Source organism: Dipodomys merriami, unplaced genomic scaffold, assembly GCF_024711535.1.
Source record: "Dipodomys merriami isolate MVZ:Mamm:240054 unplaced genomic scaffold, mDipMer1.0.p SCAF_16, whole genome shotgun sequence".
NCBI classification, from domain to species: domain Eukaryota; kingdom Metazoa; phylum Chordata; class Mammalia; order Rodentia; family Heteromyidae; genus Dipodomys; species Dipodomys merriami.
Genome location: NW_027202937.1, coordinates 20,869,120 through 20,890,978, shown reverse-complemented (window position 1 = coordinate 20,890,978; position 21,859 = coordinate 20,869,120). Strand labels below are relative to the sequence as shown.

Below are 21,859 nucleotides of genomic sequence, written 5' to 3'. Positions count from 1 at the left end.
GAGGCTTGAACTCAGGGCCTAAGCACTGTCCCTCAGCTTTTGTCCTCAAGACTAGCACTCTACCACTTGAGCCAGAAGCTCCACTTCTGGTTTCTGGGTAGTTCATTGGAAGTAAGAGTCTCACAGACTTTCCTGCCAAAACTGGCTTCAAACCTGGATCCTTAGATCGCAGCCTCCTAAGTAGCTAGGATTACAGGTGGGAGACAATGGCACCTATTTTCATTTAAAAAATTTTTTTTAAATTTTGTCAGTCATGGGGCTTGAACTCAGGGCTTAGTAGCTGTCCCTGAGCTCTTTGCTTTGAGCCACAGTGTCATTTCCATTTTTCTTGAGGTTAACTGGAGGTAAGAGTCTTGTGGCCTTTCCTGCCAGTGCTGGCTCTGAACCATAATCCTAAGAGTTCAGCCTCCTGAGCAGCTAGCATTTCAGGCGTGAACCACCAGTGCCTGGCCTTTGTTTTACGATTGCCAGTTGTGATGGATTTAAAAAAAACAAGATCATGGAGACAGGCATCTAGGTTCAACTGGGAATATTATGTGAATGATTCAGGACTGCAGCTCTGTCCACTTATACACTCTCTCACCTTTAAATAATAAACCAAAAGTTCATTGAGAGCAGGGTCTGCATTCAGGTTGACCAAGTAGCACTTATCATCCCCCACTTTGATTCCAGAGGTCTCCAGAGAAATCCCCATGCTCTCAAGCTGTCGTTGTCTCTCCTGGGCACAAAAATAGACAAAAGCAGGGAACTGTTATTTGTTGCTCTATTCACAAGATGTATCCATGGAAAGAGTAAGTCACTGTTTCTGGGGACAATGCCAATGAGATGACACATTCTACTCAGCTCAACCAAGTTTACTGAGAGCCTGCAGGATCTGACATCTTAGGAAAGTCACAGGGGAACAAAGGGGGAGCCAGATACCATCTCAGCCATTAAGGAGGGTAAGAGTCTCACACAGAGAGTAAGACCATAGAATCAGAATTCAAACGAAGAGAGAACACTATGCCATGAAGGAAGACAGAGAGCTGAAGGCCTTCAAAGGGTGAAAATCATGAAGGGTTAAGAGATCAAAGGAGGCTGTAGAAAGAGTGTATAGTTGAGAGAGCTCTTGAATCATTCAAAGAATTGCAACAAGAAGTGAGTGTGTAGTAAGAAAAATATAAGGTGTACAGCATTGTATATAGGGAATCACAGCACAAGCTGTGGTAGATGATTTGAGGAGCTAAGAACATATAGCAAATAGGGGAAGGCAATGAGGGGCTGGTGGCTCACATCTGTAACCCTAGCTACTAAGGAGGCTGAGATCTGAGGATCGTGGCTTAAAGCCAGTCCAGGCAAGAAGGTCTGTGAAACTCTTATTTCCAATTAACCACAAGAAATCCAGAAATGGTGCTGTGGCCCAAAGTGGTAGAGCACTAGCCTTGAGGAAAAGAGCTGAGGAATAGCACCCAGGCCCTGAGTTCAAGCCCCAGGTCTGACATAGAAAGAAAGAGAGAAATAGAGAGAGAGGGAAGGAGGGAGGGAGGCGAGAAGGCAGTGGGAAATGGTTAAAAGAGCAGGTTGGCAACCTATAGTTGAATGCCATGAATTCATACATTCCTTCATTCAACAAACATTTGTTCAAGAATTATTTAATAGAATCTACAATGTAGTAGGTCCCGATCTAGGGCTAGGAATACAATAGTGAATAAAACTTAAGCCCCTCCTTTCATGAGAATATTCATTCTAATGACAGGAAACAGACCATAAAAACAGATATGTTGTAAGTAGACTCCCTAATGGTGTCAGGTACTATGGAAAACCCTAAAGCAATAGAAAAGGGAGAGTGTGTGTATTTGTTATCTGTAAGAATCACCTGGGGGAGAGGGAGGAGTTGGGGAGGTAGGGAGGGAAGGGATGGTAGGGGAAAAACAAAGGAGGAGGTAACAATGCTTGATAGGAAATGTACTCATTACCTTACTCATGTAACTGTAACCCCTCTGTACATTATCTCTATAATAAAAAATATATATTAAAAACAATCATCTAAGCAGAAATAGGACCAAAGTGCACTGACTACTTTTTAATTGAGAGGGATGGTCCAATATTTCCAAGCCATCAGTAGAATTAAAATGTTCATGAAATGCATGCTAAATAGAGAGATATAACACACTCTCACACCACTGCAGAATTAGTCCTTAATTTACATTTTATTAAAGCTCTCATAGTACCTTCTAATAAGCCCAAAGAATCAAACACACTGAAACAGTGCTATTGTAGTGTATGTCATGAATTCTCTGCCAGTAAGAGCTGTCAATCTTGTGTACTGTCAAGTGATCTAACATCACAAAATGGACTTTGCCTGTTCAAGCACAACACTACTGACCACTTCTGACAATACACAGAACAAACTATGAACTGATAAAAGACACAAAGTCAGTGTCTAAACTGATCCGTGCTGTCTCTGGGTCAGCGGAAGGAAAGAGGTTTTGACGATGGCAGGAAAAGACAACACGAAGGAGAATCACAGTACTTAAGGCCCAAAGTATCAGGTTACCTGTGCAATCTCTTCTGTTCTCCTGAGCTTCTCTTCCCATGTCACTGTTAGCTCTTTTATCAGCTTTTCAGACTCTTCAAGCTTCTCCTTCAGTTCTGGGGCCTTCATGGCCTTTAAAACAAAACCAGAGCATTTGACTTTCAAAATTGTTGCAGCATTATACGTTAGACACATACCTACATAACAGACATATGTCCTTCATAACCAAGTATCAATAGTCTATCGGAAGCAATTATTGTACACAGTTAGCAGACTTTAGACCTCTAGTAATCTAAGGACATCACCTGTCTCAAGGAGAAAAATACTATTGCCACAAATGACAATGAGACAAATGGTAACAAAGTCATTGTATGAATCATAGTTAAGTACCACATTTAAAGACTAAAAGGATGCTAAAGTTCATCTTTGAAATATCAAGGGAGGGAAAAATAAAGGTTTCTTAAGAAGACTTTTTTCAGTAAGACAGAGATCAATGCATACCACCAATAAACACATTCTAAGTTGGGCACCATTGGCTCATGCCAGTAATTCTGGCTGCTAACGAGGCTGAGATCTCAGGATTGTGGTAAAACAAGCTAGGACAAGAATATTTATGAGAACTTTATCTTCAGTTAAGCACCCAAAATTCTGGAAGTAGATCTCTGGCTCAAGTGGTAGAGGGCTAGCTTTGAGCAACAAAGCTGAGGCACAGTGCTCAGGCCCTGAGTTCAGGCCCTAGGACTGGCACAAAACAAACGAAACAAGATATTTCCTAATATTAACAAATTAGCAAAGGTAATGATTCTTTTCATTTACTTTAAAATGAGGAGCATTTTAACATACTCTTCTGCGAGAATGATGATACATTTGGTTGTATTTATCTATCATCAGGAAGCAGGAATGTTGGTTTGTTCAATAAGAATGACTACAGAATCTAAATATACGTACTTGTAATTTTAAAAAAAAAAATTTGAGGGGCTGGGAAGGTGGCTCAGTGGTAAAGTGCTTGCCTTGCATGCCTGAGGCCCTGGGTTCGATTCCTCAGCACCACATAAAAAAAAAAAAAAAAAAATTGAGGGGAAGCCGGGCACCAGTAACTCACCCTATTTGGGAGGCCAAGACCAGAAAAGGCAGAAGAGTCTATGAGACTCTACCTTCAAAATAATCAGAAAAATGCCAGGCTTGAGGTGTGGTTCAAATGATAAAGCATCAACTCTTTAAACTTTATCAGTATTTTGATTTTTCTGGAATCTTTCAAATTCTTCTTAGCATCAGGAGATATATAACCTTTAAGGCAAAATAAAACCTAACTTTTCCTGAACACTTACTAATGTATAAGGCATTTAAGGAAGCATTTTTCAACCATTTTTAAAATCATCGTTGTGTTAGGGGTTGGAGATGAAAACATTAATAAAACATGGCTTCCTGTGCTTTCAGAACCCACAGTGCAGAAGACAGAGATGTGAACAAAAAGGTATGAAAGTACCTGCTCATTAAAGGCCATTACTCCTCCCCCACCTATTAAAGTGGAGTCAGAAGAGAGTGATGTGAAAAATATGAACTTAGAAATATCAGGTACAGAGGATGGAGTTGTGGATCAGTGGTAAGAACACCTGTCTAGCAAGTATGAGGCTTTGAGTTCAAACCCTTGTACCACCAAAAGAAGAAAAAGAAAAAGAAGTATCAGGTCAGGTCCACACCCAAGTCCTGGCCCAGGGCAGCAGGTGACTTCAGGTAAGGCTCTTCACCTCTAGCTCAGAACTCATACCTATTTCAAATGAAACAGTACCTTATCCAACACTTATTTGGAGGACTATGTGGATATTAAATATGAGGAACAATGTTTAATATCCATGACTTAACAAGGCAATGATTCCCATGAAAACTGCAAGGCTCTGTGGAAACACAGCCTTTACAATGTTAATAAAACTTGGTTCTGAGGATTATACATTTGAAGTTCAAGGGTCCACTGCTTTAGAGAAGCAAACAAATTTGGTAGTAGCAGGAATGATCTCATTTGCCTCCGTGTCTGAAAGTTGCTACGGCAGGACCCCCGTGTTATTCATGGTGACAATTCACAATGCTTATGAGCAAAGTCTATGACAATAAACATCAGAATGTTGACTCACAAGGAGATGATGGAGCACTGCATGCAAGCATGACCTCGCTTGGGGGTGAGGGGGTGGGGGAGGGAGGGCAGGGATGGGAAGGGGAAACAAAGGAGGACGCAACAATGCTTGGTAAGAAATGTACTCATTACCTTGCTCATGTAACTGTAACCCCTCTGTATGGTATTTTCACAATTAAAAAAAAACTAATTTTTTAAAAAGAAGGTATTGGCCTAAAAACAACCAGAAAAACTAAACTAGGTTAACTGTAAAAAAAAAAAAAAGAAAAAAGAAATACCAAATTAAGGAACTTCAACGAGAGGGCGCCTGTGTTGGTCTCACCTCAGCCTGGCAGAGCTGCTCTCTGAGTTTCTCTACTTCCTCCCGCAGCTCCCGGATGACTTTGGCATTGGGGTCTTCATTCACAACAGCATGGTTCACAATCCTTTTGGCTCGGTCTGCGTATCTTAGTGTGGAGAGGGTCTCCTCATAGTTGTCTGCTGCTGGGCTGATGGTAGCTATCATAGAAGTCTGGCTGTTGCCTCCCAAGTTGTCCTGGAAAACATTTCAAACAGCATCTTGGGGAAGACCATTGGATGGGAGCAATAAATCTGCACAAATGACATTGCACTCCATGAGGAAAATGCGCTGTGAGAACAGGTTCGCATTGCACAGATAATGTGATGACAGGAAGAAATGTGACCGGTTTATTCAAAGCTATGACTGACTGACACCTGTCAAACAACACTGTAGTAGGATGAAAAGCAACAGGCAACTGAGCATTCTGGTGACTGGGAATTTGGCTGAAAGTATGCATTTGGCTAGCTTGACACACACCTCTTATCTGGTCACAACGGATATAGCCAGTTTTCAACTGGCAAAGAACAGCAGAGCAACAACGACAACAACTTACCTTAAGAAGCCAAGTGAGGACTGAATCTCGATAAGGCACAAACTTGTTTTTTCCCTTGCCAGCTGCCTGGTCGGCCAGTGATGATATAACCAACCCCAAGGTTGTAAGGGACCTGCCAAGAGAAACAAAACGTTCATTCTATGGAATGTCTTATTTTCCTTTCATAACACAACAGTTCTTCTAGATAACAAGTTTAAAATACACAGAACAATAAGGCCCTAAAGTCGGCATCACCAAATCTTCATCCACATGCCAAAAAGCCAAGAAGAGGAAAAAAAAAAAAAAAAAAAAAAAAAGAACGCAAATGGGAGGAGAGGAGGGAGGAAGGGAGAGAGAAAGAGAAAATTTAGACTCCCCATAAGAAAAGTCCTTCTTTGTACCTGGAGAGGAGAGTTGTACTGAGGGGTGAGGGGGTGAGTTAAGTGCTAACTGCTTTTAAAATAGGGCTGCTTAGCCTACCCTCAAACTCAAGATCTTCCTGTCTCAGCCTCCCAAGGATCTAGATTGGAGTAATGTCTCAGTGCACTGAGTTCAAAAAGTACATTTTATTTATTTTTTATGTATTTATTTTTTTGGGGGTCCGGTGGTGGGGCCTGAACTCTGGGCCTGGGCGCTATCCCTCAGCTCTTCAGCTCAAGGCTAGTGCTCTACCACTTGAGCCACAGCGCCACTTCCAGCTTTTTTCTTTTTTCTTATGTGGTGCTGAGGAATCAAACCCAGGGCCTCTAGCATGCAAGGCAAGTGCTCTACCACTGAGCCACCTTCCCAGCCCCAAAAAGTACGTTTTAAAGGAAATCAACTGGACCACAAAATTAGCCATCAAAAAACAGAGGCCTAAGCAGATCTCACAGGATTGCAAGGAGGGTTGCATGATACCACATAGCAGATTATTTAAAAAGCTAAGTGTTGGGGTTGGAGGCATGATACCAGCCAATGAGCAAAAGCATCAAGTTCTATTTAGTCTTAGTCAAAAGAAAAAAAAAAGGTACTATTTTAGGAAGCCCCTCCTCTTTAGATCTTTTACCGTGAGTTCTTGGGTAGGGTAGGGAGTGAAGAGGACTGGAGAGGAAGGAAGAAAGTTGGGTTAGTAGGTAACATTTATAAACATATAACCATGTTTTTTTTTTTTTTTTATGCTTTGGTGGTCTGAGGATAAATCTAGAGCATCATATATGCTTTAGGGGATTCTACCACCAAGTAACTAACACCACTGCCTGTCATGTATAACTGTTTTTGTTTTATTTTGTTTTGTTTTTCAAAAAAATGGATCCTACTGAACACTGTTCTTGGGAATCTTAACATATGCTGCACTTGGACTTCTGTTATCATTAAGTTTGGCAATGATGATCTGGAAGTTGCATAGTCTTCATTCTTGAAGGACTTCTCAGAGCTCTCAGTACTGTGATTCTCGAAAAATTGGTTTTGATAAATGAGTTCCTCACAATTACTTGTCCAGGGATTCTTTTATCTCCCAGAACCACTCCCTTTGAGTATTCCATAGGAATCTTTGGAAAACATGAAGGGAACCCTGTCACACACCACAAAAAGATGTGGCTACTGTATCTCAAGATTTCTTTTTACTGTCCTTTCTAGGACTCTCATGTTAAATACAAAGACATCTATCTAGGGTCTTTATTGTTGTTTTAATTGCTTTTAACCCCTTCCCACATGCTTGGACCCTACAATGTACTGCTTGTAATAAATAACCACTATCTACCATTGAATAATGGATAGAAGATGGCCATTTTCTTTCTTCCTCAATACAAATTTGTATTGAGTTGAATTTCAGATAATAAAGAAAAATTTTTGAGAGGAAATGAACATGAGCCAAGACAAGTATTCAAGAAGACAAAGAGAAAAGGAAGACAACAGTGGAGGTCAGGCTGGGCCTGTTGCAGGCTACTCTATATTGTACAGGTTGAAGCTGATCCTTACCATGAGTGACTCCATTGTGTAAAATAGTAGTTTATGTCATTTTTGACTCCAAATGCTGGAGGCAAAATGACTCTATATCTTGTTTGTACAATTACCATCTGTCTAGCACAAAGCACAAGGCAAGTTGTTTATCCACATAAAATATGATCACTCATCTACTTGGGAGTTGGAGATCAATAGTATTGGAGTTCAAGGCCAGCCCAAGTAAAAAGTTCCTGAGATCTCATTTCAACCAACAGCTGGGTTTGGTGGTATATACCTTCCATTAACTATATATTCATTCTACTAAGGTAAGAAATATACATAGGAGGCTCAAGGTTCAGGGCACAAGGAAAGACCCTATCTCAAAATTAACCAGAGCAAAAAGTGCAATGGTAAAGGGTCTGCCTAGTACTTGAGTGCAAACCTCAGTACGGTTAAAAAGAAAATTACCTACAAATGTATCCAAATCCATCAGAATTACAAAGACATATGGGACAAATCCATAACACGTATCAGACCAAAGAATGATGTAACCTTCTCACCAGGATCATATAAAAAGAAGGGGACCTAACACTGGGACTATGGTAGCTTCATACCTGGAGCATGCCAGCACTACGCCTTGAACCATCACTGCTCTGCTTTTGGATATCCCTGTGCCCAAACAACTGTGATTGGGTTATGTTAATACCTTATCTGACCATTTGAAGGATTCTTCTTGTATCTGTATCAGCTCTCTATTGAAGCTTACAGCTGGCAGGCACCTTTGAACTCTTAACAATATCTTTAACCCTTTCTTCACCAGTCTGTGGATTATATACCTTAGTGAAGTATAATGTGTGATCTGAGAGTTAATATTAGTGATTAAGATTGGAAAAGATTCTGTTTGTCTAATGGCTCACAACTACCAAGTGAAATCAAAAGTACTTGGTGAATGAATGCCCACAAAATTGATACAGCTTGAATTTACTGTTATTCAACATATTCTGACAATGTGGAAAGACGTGAATGTGTCCGTATCTGACACAGCTCACTTGTCACAACAGTATCTCATAGATATTAGAAAAAAATAAGCTTATAGGCTGCTGTAATGAATCATGTGACACCATCCTGGAAGTAATGCATATGAATATTCCTGGAATAAGTGTTCAGTCAAACTCATTTTTGGAAATGCTAACACATACTTTACTATTAACCACTGAAACTGAGATGGAAATCACACTCATTAGATGACTACTGTTTGTGTTTAGTGACTGCCTCCTTGAGAAGGAATGTCTGGCTTTAGAGAGAGTGTTCATGAGCTACATGAATGTACAGAGAAGCTAAAACAGGCAGACTCCAGCAGTTGGAAAAAGGCTTTTTCACCTTGCCCCACCTTCAGTAGATGAGTGGACAGCAACTAGCTCTTTCAGATAGATTCACCGTGAAAGCGTCTACAGATCTACCCTGCGTGGCCCAGTGCATTCACTGGCAATGCAAACATGCAGCACCTTCACTCTACAAACGAAAGGGGTACCGTATGCTTTAAAGCTCTTAAGAGCTTGGGGAGAGATGAGCCCTTAAATCCATAGCCCATTAAGCAGACACTGAGGGCTGTGTGAAGTCACTGACAGGTCTGCTTAAAGGGATTATTAATGTTCTATCCAAAGAAGCCTAGCCAGGAGGCTGAGAGAGAGAGAGCTTAAGAAACATGTCGATTTCTTTAATTTCAGCATTCAACTGGGCACTGATTATAAGGTGTAGAAAGCCATTTGTGGACCGGTTAGGCAATTGTTTCGAATTATTATTTCATTAGCACAGTTTCGTATGTGCTGGACCTACTCTAAGTACTTTAGAGAAAGCAACTAATTTTGTCCTCATAATAATCCTACTCATTAGCTGTTTCCTTTATAAATGTATAAACTGAGGCACAGAAAGGTCACATAGCTGAAGAAACTGCCAAGAACCTGCAGTGTCTCCTCTGGAAAGCCCTCCCTGACCCCCCAGTACTGCTATACACCCCTTCCCTCTGCTTCCACTGCACTCTGTGCAAGTTTCTGTAGCCATCGAATTAGTCCAACTGTCCCAAAAATCATCCTCCCCCACTTCTGGAAGCCAGGTCCCACCATACTCATATCCCTGTGTTCTTGCCTACTCAGAGGTCAAAACATATTTATTAAACTGGATCAAAAATGTACAAGTCCATATCTATATTTGAAATACAGTACAAGTCCCTATCTATATCTGAAATCCTTGTGGTCATGTGTCTTGGAATTTAGAATACTTTGGACTTTAGAAAGCTAAAGTGGTGTGTACACTATAGACCTCAGATACAAGTGAGGAAAGAGGGACATATTGAGGAAAAATCCATTCAGCTCCAAGAGACTAAATAAAAGAGCTAGTTGATGAGGGATCTGAGTTACAGACAGGACATAATTTAGAACAGAACTTTAAACAAGTACCATTAGTTAGGCTGGGAATGTGCCTTAGTGGTAGAGTGCCTGCCTAGCATGCATGAGGCAGTGGGTTCCATTCTTCAGTACCACATAATCAAAAAATAAACATTTTCTTTAAAAGCACCGTTAGTATTTATGCTGAGGCAAAAATATCAGACTTTTCCAGGTAAAAAGAATCAGTAGCCTTGTACAGTTTAGTGGTTAAGCCTGGGCTTTTTTTTTTTTTTTTTTTTGAGCCTGTATGCATCCAAATACAAGATCCACACTTGGAGCATGATAGTCTGATACATTAGTTAAGACCCTGCCTTGGTTTCCTTATCTGCAAAATGAAGAGAAGAGACCCATGCCACAGTGCTGATAGGAAGATCAGCAGTGCTGACACTAAAGAACACTCAACAAAAAACACTGTCATTCTACATTACAGGCAGCCGTACCACATTCTTTATCTTTGTCACTAGTCCTCTGAAAATGCAAGGGCTTGGCATTGCTGAGCTCTAGTAACTGAACCTCTAGCAAAGGTGATATTCTTTGCATCGATATCAACTCCCTCATACCCCCATTTCTGCATTCCTGTCCTATTTCCTGAGCTCTTGTGGAACAGAGCTACAGTGCCAGCCTGGAATCTTGCAATGCCTCGTCATGAAATAAAGCAAAATCCCTTGTTATTAGAGCAGGAGACAGGATGACTGGAAGATTAGCTCCCTAAAGTAGCAGCCTTTCCCAGTGTGTGAGGCCATGTCTGCAGCATTTCACCTCTAATGTTTAAACTTTCATATGCTAAAATCACACCATGCCAGCAACATTTTAAAATACAAGCTGCACAAACATGTTCTTGAATGTATTTCCTCTTGTCACATTCTCTAAGTAAGACTTCAAGTTATTAAAGCTCAACAGAAAAAAGATAACAACTATAGGGCAAACTATTTTCTGCTGAACTTGGAGTCATGATAGTGATTATGATCATTACAGAAATTATTATAACAATTAGTATTTACTCAGGGTATACTACATGCCAGGCATTGTTCTAAAGGCATTCAGTCCAACAATTCTAGGAAGCAGATACTATTATCATCTTCATTTTATAGATGAGAAAAACGAGGCACAGAGTTACAGGTTTTGCCCGTAGAACACGTATCTACGAAGTGCTAAAGGCTGGGTTAAAAGCCAGGCAGTCTGTCCAGGGTGTACTTTTTATTCCATACAAATTCTGCTTCCTCTCAAGTTGGAAAGCTAAGGGATTTTCTCTTGCAGATCAGGAGCCATACTAACGATATATATGCCACATGTCCAAGGATGCATCTGCCATGCCCAGCCTGTACATCCAGTCATTTCCTTCCTGCCTTTGCAGCTTCTGCTACATGGAGAAACTGAATCTTTCTCTGTGTCTCTGGGGGAATCTCTGACTCATCTTTCACTACTCTTCTCTTTCAGACTTTACTACAGCACAAGGCACACTGCACGCAGTCAAGGCAAACAGCAAGATTCCAAGTGTGAGAGAGACTACAAGATTCAATAACTGTTAAATTTTTCCTACATTACTGATAGTTAAACAGTATTAGCCTGACAAAAGGACTGAAAGCAGGAGAAGCTCCCTAAGTTAACATTTAAGATGGGATTTGATTTATGAAACTGTGATTTACATTTTACCTACTGCTACACTGTAGACACGCCTTTTTTTATTTTTACTGATTGATTGATTGATATTGGTACGAGGACTTGAACTATGGGCCTGAAGTTCTCAATCAGCTTTCTTGCTCAAGATGGCAGTCTATCCCTTGAGCTATGCCTCTAGCCTGGCTTTTATTCTTGTTAACAGGAGATAGAGCCTCAGGGAGTTTTCTGCCCAGCCTGGCTTTGAATTGTAATACTCAGGTTTTTGCCTCTTGAATAGCTAGTATTACGGTCTTGAGACATCAGTGCCCAGTTAAATAGTCCTTAATTTACAGGAGTTAGCTCTTGATAAACTTATTTGAAGATGGAAACAATGAGAGAAAAAAAAAAAAAGCATGGAAAAGCCAAACATCCAGTTCAGCAAGATGGCATACTGTAGACTACTGAGTTTTTTCTTCCATGACTAAGTTGCTGACTGGGAGCTTTGGTCTATCTACTGTCCACTGCCCAGTTCCATTAGGCAAGATCTGATTACAAGCTGAGATAGCCTAGAATAAATGTCCAAATTCAAAATCTGAAGTACAGTTTCTACTGAATGCAGTTTGCTATTGAACTACCATAAAGTAAAAAACAAACAAAACCCTTACATTGAACCTCTTGGAGTTGGGGACCGTCTGTGTATAATACACATAGATGCCTGTATCACTGTGGGGTAGGGGCACACTGCATAGCTTTCCATGGCTGCACCTGAATAGAGGTGCATGCTGTTTTACTTCAATCCAGCTTCCTAAAGTGACACACGTTCTTAGAATATATTTTCATCAGAACCCTCTGCAACAATCCCACTACATGAGAAAGAAGCCAAGATTACAAAAAAATTCCACTCAGCCCGATCTTCCCCAGGTCCTTACTTGTTAATGTTGCTGCCTTCTTTCAGTCGCTCCCCCGCAGCTCCTGTCTTGGAAACTCTTTCACTCCCCGCCAGGTCTACCAGGCTGACCTTACTGACTTTCTCTCCCGAGTTCTAGGTGCAGAGAACGAGAGAGAGAGAAATGATCCATGTAAATGCAAAACCAAGTGGACATCTACACAGAGATGGGGGCTGTGACTGAGAACAGAAGCCATCTCACTCCAACAAGTATCGTAGGAGTTCAAATGGTCCAGAGAGTTATGTGTATTAGCAATTAATTTCATCATCAAATTTAAACTGATGTGAAAATGCAAGTGATGTGTTCTCTAGGTAGAAAATGAGTACAGTCAGCATTCCAGAACATAGTCTAAAAGCTGGAGCCTATGAAGAAATACTAGCATCTAATGTGATTTTCATAATAACCTTCCACAACCATGACAAAGATTTAGTTGTTTTCTGGCTCATCTAGTAAGCAGGCTCAAAGTAAGATTTCCGGCCTCTGAATCCACACCTGAAACACATCCTCTGTGGAGACCCTCTGAGTTCTCTCCACCCCCACAGGTTCTGACCATTCCCTCACCCCAGATTGCAGGTCATAAAGTGTCTGGGTGATTATGATGTTGAACACAGCATGGGAGCGGCTGCTTTCTTCGTTCATGTTAGTGGCAGCCACAGTTCGAGACTTGTTTCCCTCAGACATCAATGACTCAATATCCTAGAGGCAAAGCATCAAGAAAACACTATTAACAAAAACGTAACAACACAGTTCTGCAAACAGGTGTGCGCATCCAGTACAGTACCTCTCAGCCTTGCTCACAGCCCTCCATGAAAACCTTCCTGTCTCTCCCTCATAGTGTGGGGCTTGGGCTCCCACCCCTGACAGCTTCCATGTATACGAAGGTCAACCACAATTCTTTCTACTGAACAGCTATCCTTTTTCCCTGTTAAGACTTTGACTTCTTGATAAGCTTCCAGGAGAGCTAGTGTTCACCAAGTATTCCAGATATACAAGAACAGTAGTTACCTCATTTAATGCTAACTTTCCCTTTTGTTGTTGTTGGTCATGGGGCTTGAACTCTGTGCTTGGGCGCTATCCCTCAGCTCTTCAGCTCTAAGCGAGTGCGATACGGCTTGAGCTACAGCGCTACTTCTTAATGCTAACTTTTCTAAGTCTATCAGCCTGGAATAGCTTTTTCCCACCTGCTCATCTGCTTCCCTTCTCCAACAAAAGTAGCTTCCTGAAGCTCCTACATTCTTTTTGTACAGTTGTTCCCATTATATATCTGAAGCCATGGGCACTTATGAAATGTTGGCTGAGTGAATCTGTGCTAGTCAGTTTTTCATTGCTGTGAAGAAACTCTTGAGCAAAATAACTTAATGGAGGAATGTTTTCTTTGTCTTATGATTTCAGTCCATCATGGCAGGGAGGGTATAATGGAGCTGAGCAGGTCACATCATGGTGGACAGGAAGTACAGAGAGTAAGATAAGGTCTGCTAGTGGACATTCTCCTTTTTCTGCTTTATTCCATTTGAGACCTCAGTGCATGGGTGGTGCTGCCTGTGTTCAAGGGGAGTCTTCCCCTTTTTGGTTAATACTCTTTAGAAATGTGCTCAAAGAGAGACATATTGGTGTCCTTTACTAATCTCATAGATTCTACTTACTCCAGTCAAGTTGACAATCAAGCTTAACCATTCTAGACTCTTATTAATGAAGTAATTTTCCAGGTTTTACATGAAAGAAGCTTATTTGACCACATGGTGGTCAAATAAGTTTTTCCCCCTATCAAATCAGAGGCAAAACCTGAATGCAAAGGAAGAGCTCCTTGGCTCTTACAAGTAAGTGACAGAGTGACATGGACACTGCCATCAGTCCCACTGTGCTGGGAGCCAGGCACATTAGTGAAGGTGCTGACATAACACCTTTAGATCAGCAAATGTTCCATTCAGAATCTCAATGCTTTTAAAGCAAATGTTCCATTCAGAATCTCAATGCTTCTAAAGCAAATGTTCCATTCAGAATCTCAATGCTTTTAAAGTGATAACTGGGTCTTATTTTTAAGTTGAGAAACACATATGCATATTTTTATTTAAGTCAGCTTAGGTTAAATTTAGTCATACTAAATCTAAGGCGATTATGGGTCAGTTACATTCTTTAGATAGCACAAGTACTGGGATTTTTTTCCATTCATTCATTCACTCACTTGTTCATTCATTTACATTCTTTAGCAACAGAAATAGCAGTTTGTGTATTATGAGATGTCCAAATTGATGACTGTGGAAATAAGAAGAGAACATTGAGTCCTGGCATAAAGATCCAGGGCAGTTAACAGAGAAAGGAGGCTAGAGGCCCTGTCAACAGAAGGGGTTGAATTAACCACCAAATATTGTAGAATCTGTCTCCAAATAGGTCACTTAGGAAGAACAGTTTCAATGCTGTGGTAACAGTAAAAGTTCTTAACAACCCCAAAATGTTGGGCCTTGGTCCATACTGTAAAACCTTCACAATGAAGCAGCATGCAGAGTGTGACTCAATGCCCTTTCTTACTAAAGTGTAGTAATTTGAGGTCATGGAGTACCAATGAATTATCATGAAGTAACCACATGTAAATATATATCATACCACTTACACATTCTGACTTACTGCCGGGTTGTTTTGCTTTGCTTCTGTGGAAGTGTTGGGGATGGAATCCCAAGCTCTATACACGCAAGTGATTTTATAAAAATGACACTTACCTCAAAACTAGTGACAGCCAGTTGAGATAAGCCATCTACATAAGGTCCCAACACTTTATGCTCTCGAACTTTAAGAGACTGCCTACTCCTATAAGGAGAAGTGTTAAAAAGAATGAATGAATCAGACCAAAGTTGGAAGCTTTTGTTTCTTCTTTAAGTTCAGAAACTATGATTATAGCTTTAAAAGAGTTCTGTGGGTTTGTTTTTTAAATGATTAAGGAAAAGGGTTCTCTGGGTACTAGTAGCTCATGTCTATAATCCTAGCTACTCAGCAGGCTGAGATCTGAGGATTGGGGTTTAAATCCAGCCCAGGTAAGAAAGCCCACGAGAAAGCCCACCAGAAAACCAGAAATGAAGCTGTGACTCAAAGTGGTAGAGTGCTATCCTTGATAGAGAGAAAAAAAAGGCTCAAGGACAGTGAGACCAGATCCTGAGTTCAAACCCTATACCTGACCCAAAAAGAAAAAAAAAGGGGAAGAGGGGGAGAAAAACAGGTTCTAAAAGCTACTTTATTTGGACTAGCAAAATAGCATTCCATATGAGGAATGTTTTTAATATTCTTATTTCTATTTAAAGTAGTGTGCTATTTTTAAAAATTCTATCTCTAGTCCCGAACTAAACGGCCAGTGTACAGCTGGATTGGGCTAACTTGTTTTAATAGATGGACTTCAATTTCAGAGAGAAGAAGAAAGAAAAAAGGAGAAGGAGAGGGAGGAGAAGATGGAAAAAGAAAAGAGAGGTGAGGAGAAGGGGGAAGGAAGAAAAGAAAAGAAGAAAAAAGGAAAAGAAATATTTAAAAAGAAGCATAAAAGGAACAGAAAAAGAAAAGGGAAAAGGAAAGCACATTCTTAGGAAAAATAATGTCATAATTTCTTGAGCAAATACTGAACAATAATAAAGTAATTTTAACTTTACATCTTCAAGTTATACTGATATATGTTGCTTCTATGTGGACAATTTTATATAGAAAAGGAGATTACATGCAACAGTTGTAGCAGCTGATGTCTATACTTAGAACTGGCTCTGCTGGTGATGATTTTAGAGCCCCTTTGAATTTTTAAATGGCAACTCTACTTTGGAACCCATCTGAAGTGCTAATCAGACAACTGAGAATACAGGTAAACGTAACCATTCTATATTATGTAGGTCATGTTTTCCATAGCATTGGATATTAATCATTTTTCGAATTAAGAGACAATGCTTAACATGTCTCAAGTGGAGTGAAAAAGGAACTATAACCATGGAACACTTCCCAAGGTTTTGGATTGTATCCTAAGCACTCTTGCTTATCTCATTTAATCTCACAACACACAACCAAGTAGTTTTACTGTGTTTGTGGATGAGGAGTTCAATGTGACAATAAGCAGTTCTGTTGGACTTGAGAAAAGTGCCCATCTTCAAGATAGAGACTCTGAAGCAGATGGCCCAGAGCTCTTGGCTCACTGTGTCTGCACCACTGAAGATTCTTTAACACCATCTACCAGCAAGAAAAAGTGAATGGCTGATAATGGGTTTTAACATCTGGAATTCTTGCCCACCGCTGGTGGGTGTGTAAACTGGTATAAACACTTTACATTGTTTTTATAAAGTCTAGGGCCCCAGTAACTTGCAGTTCCACTCTAGATGTATTTTCCAAAAACTCCTCCTGTAAATCAGGAGACTGACCCAAGAATGCTCAGAACAGTACTGTGATAATGAAAAGCGGAAATCCTAACTATCCTGGATAAAAAGGGATAAACTATGGCACAATCATAAATGAGATACTATGTAATTAAAAATCAGTGCATCAGTACTCTAAGAATGAATGGATGGAACTGTAGCGTAATGATAAGAGCACTACCTCAACATTTTTCAGTACCTGCCACTCAGGTAAAAAATAACTCAGTGTGGTAGTACATGCCTATATATCAGAGGCAGGTAGGTCACCAGTTTGTGGTCAGCTAGAGCAACATTGGGGAGTGGAAGAATAAATTATTGGAAGGAAAAAAACAAATCACCAAATCTATATACTATGATGTTGCCTTTATAAACTTAAAAATTGTGCTAACTGATCTGTAAATGTTGAAGTAAGAGAATGAATTATAAACATGAAATTCCTAACAGCATTTATTTTAGGAAAGGGTAGGGAATAGGGTAAAAATCCAAGAGAAACATATAGGAAGCTTAAAAACACTGGTCAGGCCGGGCACTGGTGGCTCACGCCTGTAATCCTAGCTACTCAGGAGGCTGAGATCTGAGGATCGCGGTTCAAAGCCAGCCCAGGCAGGAGAGACAGTGAGACTCCTATCTCCAATAAACCACCAGAAAACCGGAAGTGGCACTGTAGCTCAAGTGGTAGAGCGCTCGCCTTGAGCTGAAGAGCTGAGGGACAGCGCCCAGACCCAGAGTTCAAGCCCCACGACCGACAAAAACAAACAAACAAACAAAAAAAAAAAAAAAAAAACACTGGTCAGGTTCCACAAGTTATGCCAACTAGTGAGTAGACAGTTACTGATTTTTTTTTTTCTTGTCGGTCGTGGGGCCTTAACTCTGGGTCTGGGCACTGTCCCTCAGCTCTTCAGCTCAAGGCTAGCACTCTACCACTTGAGCCACAGTGCCACTTCTGGCTTTTTCTGTTATGTCCTGCTGTGGAATTGAACCCAGGGCCTCATGCATGCAAGGCAAGCACTTTAACACTGAGCCATCTTCCAGCCCCAGTTATTGATTTTATTCTTCATAACTTCTAAGTGTTATAAATGTTCTTTTTCTATGCATTTAAATAGCTAATAACTCTTTAGAGCAAATAAAAACAGTCCTAAAATTGGATCACTTCCTTAACACAAATCATTTTGATGCCATGCCCTGATTTTATTGAAGATCACATGTGCTTATAAAGTATTTAGAAATGCTACATGTCAGATGCTAAAAGAACTTAAAACTAATTTCCAATGATACGAGAAGGTGTTCATGGTGTCAACATGGTAAACTCAGGATACTGAACTGCATTTACTGAATGACTAAGATACAGGCACATTCACATAAAACACAGATGTGAAACACAGGATCAACGGGCACCAAAGTATTAACAGTGGTTATTTTTGACTCATCGGGTTAAAGTTCATTTTTAATTTTAATTTGTTTTGTGCGAGCCAGAGGATCCCAAGGGACCTATGATTGGGTACAGGGAGAATGACTGATTCCAGTAGAGAAGTGCTGGTTATATAAGTGCTTATCCTATGTCTAAATAAAGACACAGGATTGTGTCTGACCTTCTGCAGTAATCCTGTCAAAAGACAAGAAGGAATGCCTTTGAGGACTTATCTGACTACTTCCTGATATCCTCTTTTCTACCTCTAGGAATGTGCCCTTTTAATCTGTTCCTGTAATTCCCTTAAGCTAGTCCCAGAACAATCTGAGGCTATAAAAGCAGAGGAAGGGAAAAAAATCTTCCAGTTCAATCATGTGTATAGGTTAAACTCATTCCCTGCCCTATGATGATACTGGAATATTAGTTATTTAATACTAAAATATTAAATATGAGGTATCACTGCACAGGTATTTCTTCATCCATTGTCCCAGTATTTACTAGGTGAAACTGTCATCTTTTTAAACTGTATTTTCGAAATTTTCCTCAAATATGTATTTTAATATCAGTACAAAGCGAAAAAGCAAAAGGCATACTTTTCTGTCAGAATCAAATGCATATGGTTTCCATCCCCTAGTTTTGAAAAAAAAAAAATGCATGCTCAGGTTTCACCCTGGGTTTACTAAATGATTCTGTGTGAGTGAAGTTCAGGTCAGTAGACCTGATCACTCAGCAAATGAACTCACAACATAGACCATGATTTAAACATCTTAGGATCTATTTCCAAGTGTAATTTTCTTTTTTTTTTCTTTTTTCCAAGTTTAATTTTCAACTCCTAACTTACCCTTTAGGGTCTAAAAGATCTCGAACCTTCTCGTTATAAATTTCCATATAGGATACTTCGACTTTAAAGGTCTGTGACTCATTTTGCTCCACAGAGATCCTTTTAAATAAAGCACAGCAGAGCCTTGGAATAAGGCCCAGCTGCTCAGCATGGCCCATCATGGAGAAGGATTTGCCTGAACCTGGAAGGGAGCAAACAGAAGGAAGAAAGGGCAGAAAGAATCAGCTGGCAATGTGTCAAACATACAAACTATCTTTATCTATCAGCTTAAGTTACATGGAATAAAAGCAAGAAACCAGCTGGGCACCGGTGGCTCACACCTGTAATCCTGGCTACTCAGAAGGCTGAGATCTGAGGATCGTGGTTTAAAGCCAGCCCAGGCAGGAACATCCATGATACTCATCTCCAATTAACCACCAGAAAACCAGAAGTGGCGCTGTGGCTCAAGTGGTAGAGCACTAGCCTTGAGCTGAAGAGCTCAGGAACAGAGCCCAGGACCAGAGTTCAAGACCCAGGACTAACAACAACAAAAAACAAAAAACAAAACAAGAAAACTGGTCTTCAGACCCAGGCCTGTGGACATCAGAGTTACTGTTGTTTACATCAAACTCACAGCCCTCAGTCTGAGATCCAGAGAGCCCCTTCCTCACACATGGATTGTACAAATGTTACTCACTAAGGTCACATACATTGAACCTAAGAATCATTAAATAGTCAGGCGCCAGTTGCTCATGCCTGTAATCCTAAGCTACTCAGGGGGCTGAAGTCTGAGGATCACGGTTTGAAGCCAGCTGGGACAGAAAAGTCCTCATGGGACTCATCTCAAATTAACCACTCAAAAACCAGAAGTGGTGCTGTGGCTCCAGTGGTAGAGCGCTAGCCTTGAGCACAAAGAGGCTTAGGGACAGTGCCCAGGAGCTGCATATAAGCCCCACAATTGACAACAACAACAACAAAAATCACAAAATAACAATTGTACATGGAGTAGCCTGAGCAATATTTTACTGAATATACATAATATGTAATATACTATGTCATTCATATATTCTCCTTTGCTTATTTATTCATTCCTTTCTCTACTTGGAGAAAGTCATGGTCAGTGTGTTAAAGCTGGAGCCACTGATAGCTTCTATTGTGCCTGTTTCAGTCAACTGCTCCATTCATCACTGCTTTTGTACCCCCAATGAAAGTTCTCAGGAGGGGATGATTCTAAAAGTCTTTCTATTGTTTTCACTATAACATTTATGCTGAGAAACTGGTAAATACTTGTCTAGCTCAAATACAGGTTAAAATTCTAATTTGAGAAAATGACACTTAATAGACTGAAACTAGCTTTGCTCATTAATACTAAAATTAATCAATCACCAGAAGTACTGCATTTTTCCAGAAGAGGACTATTTTTGATTTGACACATTTTTCTGTAGCTAGCTTCTCAAAACTTTTTTTTTTTCTATTTTGAAGCTTTAAGAACTATGTAGTCAGGCCTGCAGACATAACTCAGTGATATAGCTCATGCTTAGTAAGCATGAGGTCCTGGGTTCAACCTCCAGTACAAAATAAATAAAGTACCCATTTAATATTATTGACTGTAATAAAAGCAATATTTTTACCTGTTTGTCCATAGGCAAAAATGCAAGCATTGTACCCCTGAAAGGCCTTCTCAAGAATTCCTTCCCCGAGGCACTGGAAAACCACTTCTTGACCTAAAAAACAAGACAAACAAAAAAATTAAAACTAAAGATAAGAAATGGATGTTTCTTTCCCTTAAGGTATCTATATTAACAACATACTCTCAGTCCTTCCAAAACATTAAAAGTACATTAAATGCTTACTGCATATACAGTGAAGTAAGAAGAGCTGGTACACAATAAGCCCACCACATTCAAGGATTAATTACATGTGGTTTTGACTAAGCACAGTACAAAAACAATACAACGAGTCAAAATAAACTTCAGAAGCAATAGTTTTACATTCTCCTGCATGCATTACGCAGCTCCAGTGCTGCAGAGAAGTTCCGTCAGGCCCATGTTAGCACCAATTTTGTTTAAATCTCTGCGTGATCTGCCAAGTGCTTCCCTGCCTTGGTTTTATGAAAATATTCTTCTATAAAACAGTGGTGCCACAACAGCAGGGTAAAAGTTATGGTAATCCTCCAAGCCCAAAAGGATATGTAATCTGCTTAACTGAAGCAGTAGAATGAACATTTTAGGTAGGTTGAAAGGCTGCATGTCTTTAGTGGAAAGTGGCCTGTGTTACTGAAGAAAATGCATCAAGCATTCATAGTAAGTATTAAACTCTGCACTTGAACATATTTACAGTTTTTCCTTGATGTTGGTCTCCTTGGTAGCATGTAGCTTGGTAGCATCAAGAATCTACCATATGCAATTTCATCCTCCCCAGCTTGACAAGGTTGTGGTAGTTGCCCAGACTAGTCTAAAATTCATGGACTCCAGTAGCTTCCCCAGTAGCTGAGACTACAGGTATGTATTACTATAACTGGCTTGATATTTTATGATAATGTTATGAAAATGTATGATTCCCTAGTGTTTCCTTCTGATATTTCCTGAAAGCTTCTTTCTCATTTTCAGTGGGTCATACGGAAGCATCATTCAAATTTAGTTTTTTCTTAGGACTTAGTGTCTAAAAATGTCATTGAATATAAATTTTCCAAACTCCCCATCTGGATACACAGCTTCCAAAGAACAAGAACCATGTCACACACATTTGTGCATCCCTTTAGTGCCAAGCAATTACTAGTAGGGTTTCAGAAAAGCACCCATGTCCACACAAGAAAGCAAGGCCAAATTCTCTT

General features: G+C 40.1%; 1 protein-coding gene across 4 annotated transcripts in view; it reads right to left on the bottom strand.

Moving 5' to 3' along the window:
* Positions 1-21,859, bottom strand: part of Kif13a (kinesin family member 13A) — a 164,499-nt gene that overhangs the window by 49,222 nt on the left and 93,418 nt on the right. For all 4 annotated transcript variants that reach the window (XM_070024502.1, XM_070024503.1, XM_070024504.1 and 1 more), the window contains exons 5-13: positions 20,658-20,750; positions 19,048-19,228; positions 15,140-15,227; positions 12,987-13,121; positions 12,408-12,520; positions 5,537-5,648; positions 4,966-5,178; positions 2,537-2,647; positions 584-718 (exon numbers count right to left, since the gene is read on the bottom strand). In XM_070024502.1, coding sequence (XP_069880603.1) covers positions 584-718; positions 2,537-2,647; positions 4,966-5,178; positions 5,537-5,648; positions 12,408-12,520; positions 12,987-13,121; positions 15,140-15,227; positions 19,048-19,228; positions 20,658-20,750 — 1,181 coding nt within the window. The remainder of the gene's footprint in view (positions 1-583; positions 719-2,536; positions 2,648-4,965; positions 5,179-5,536; positions 5,649-12,407; positions 12,521-12,986; positions 13,122-15,139; positions 15,228-19,047; positions 19,229-20,657; positions 20,751-21,859) is intronic.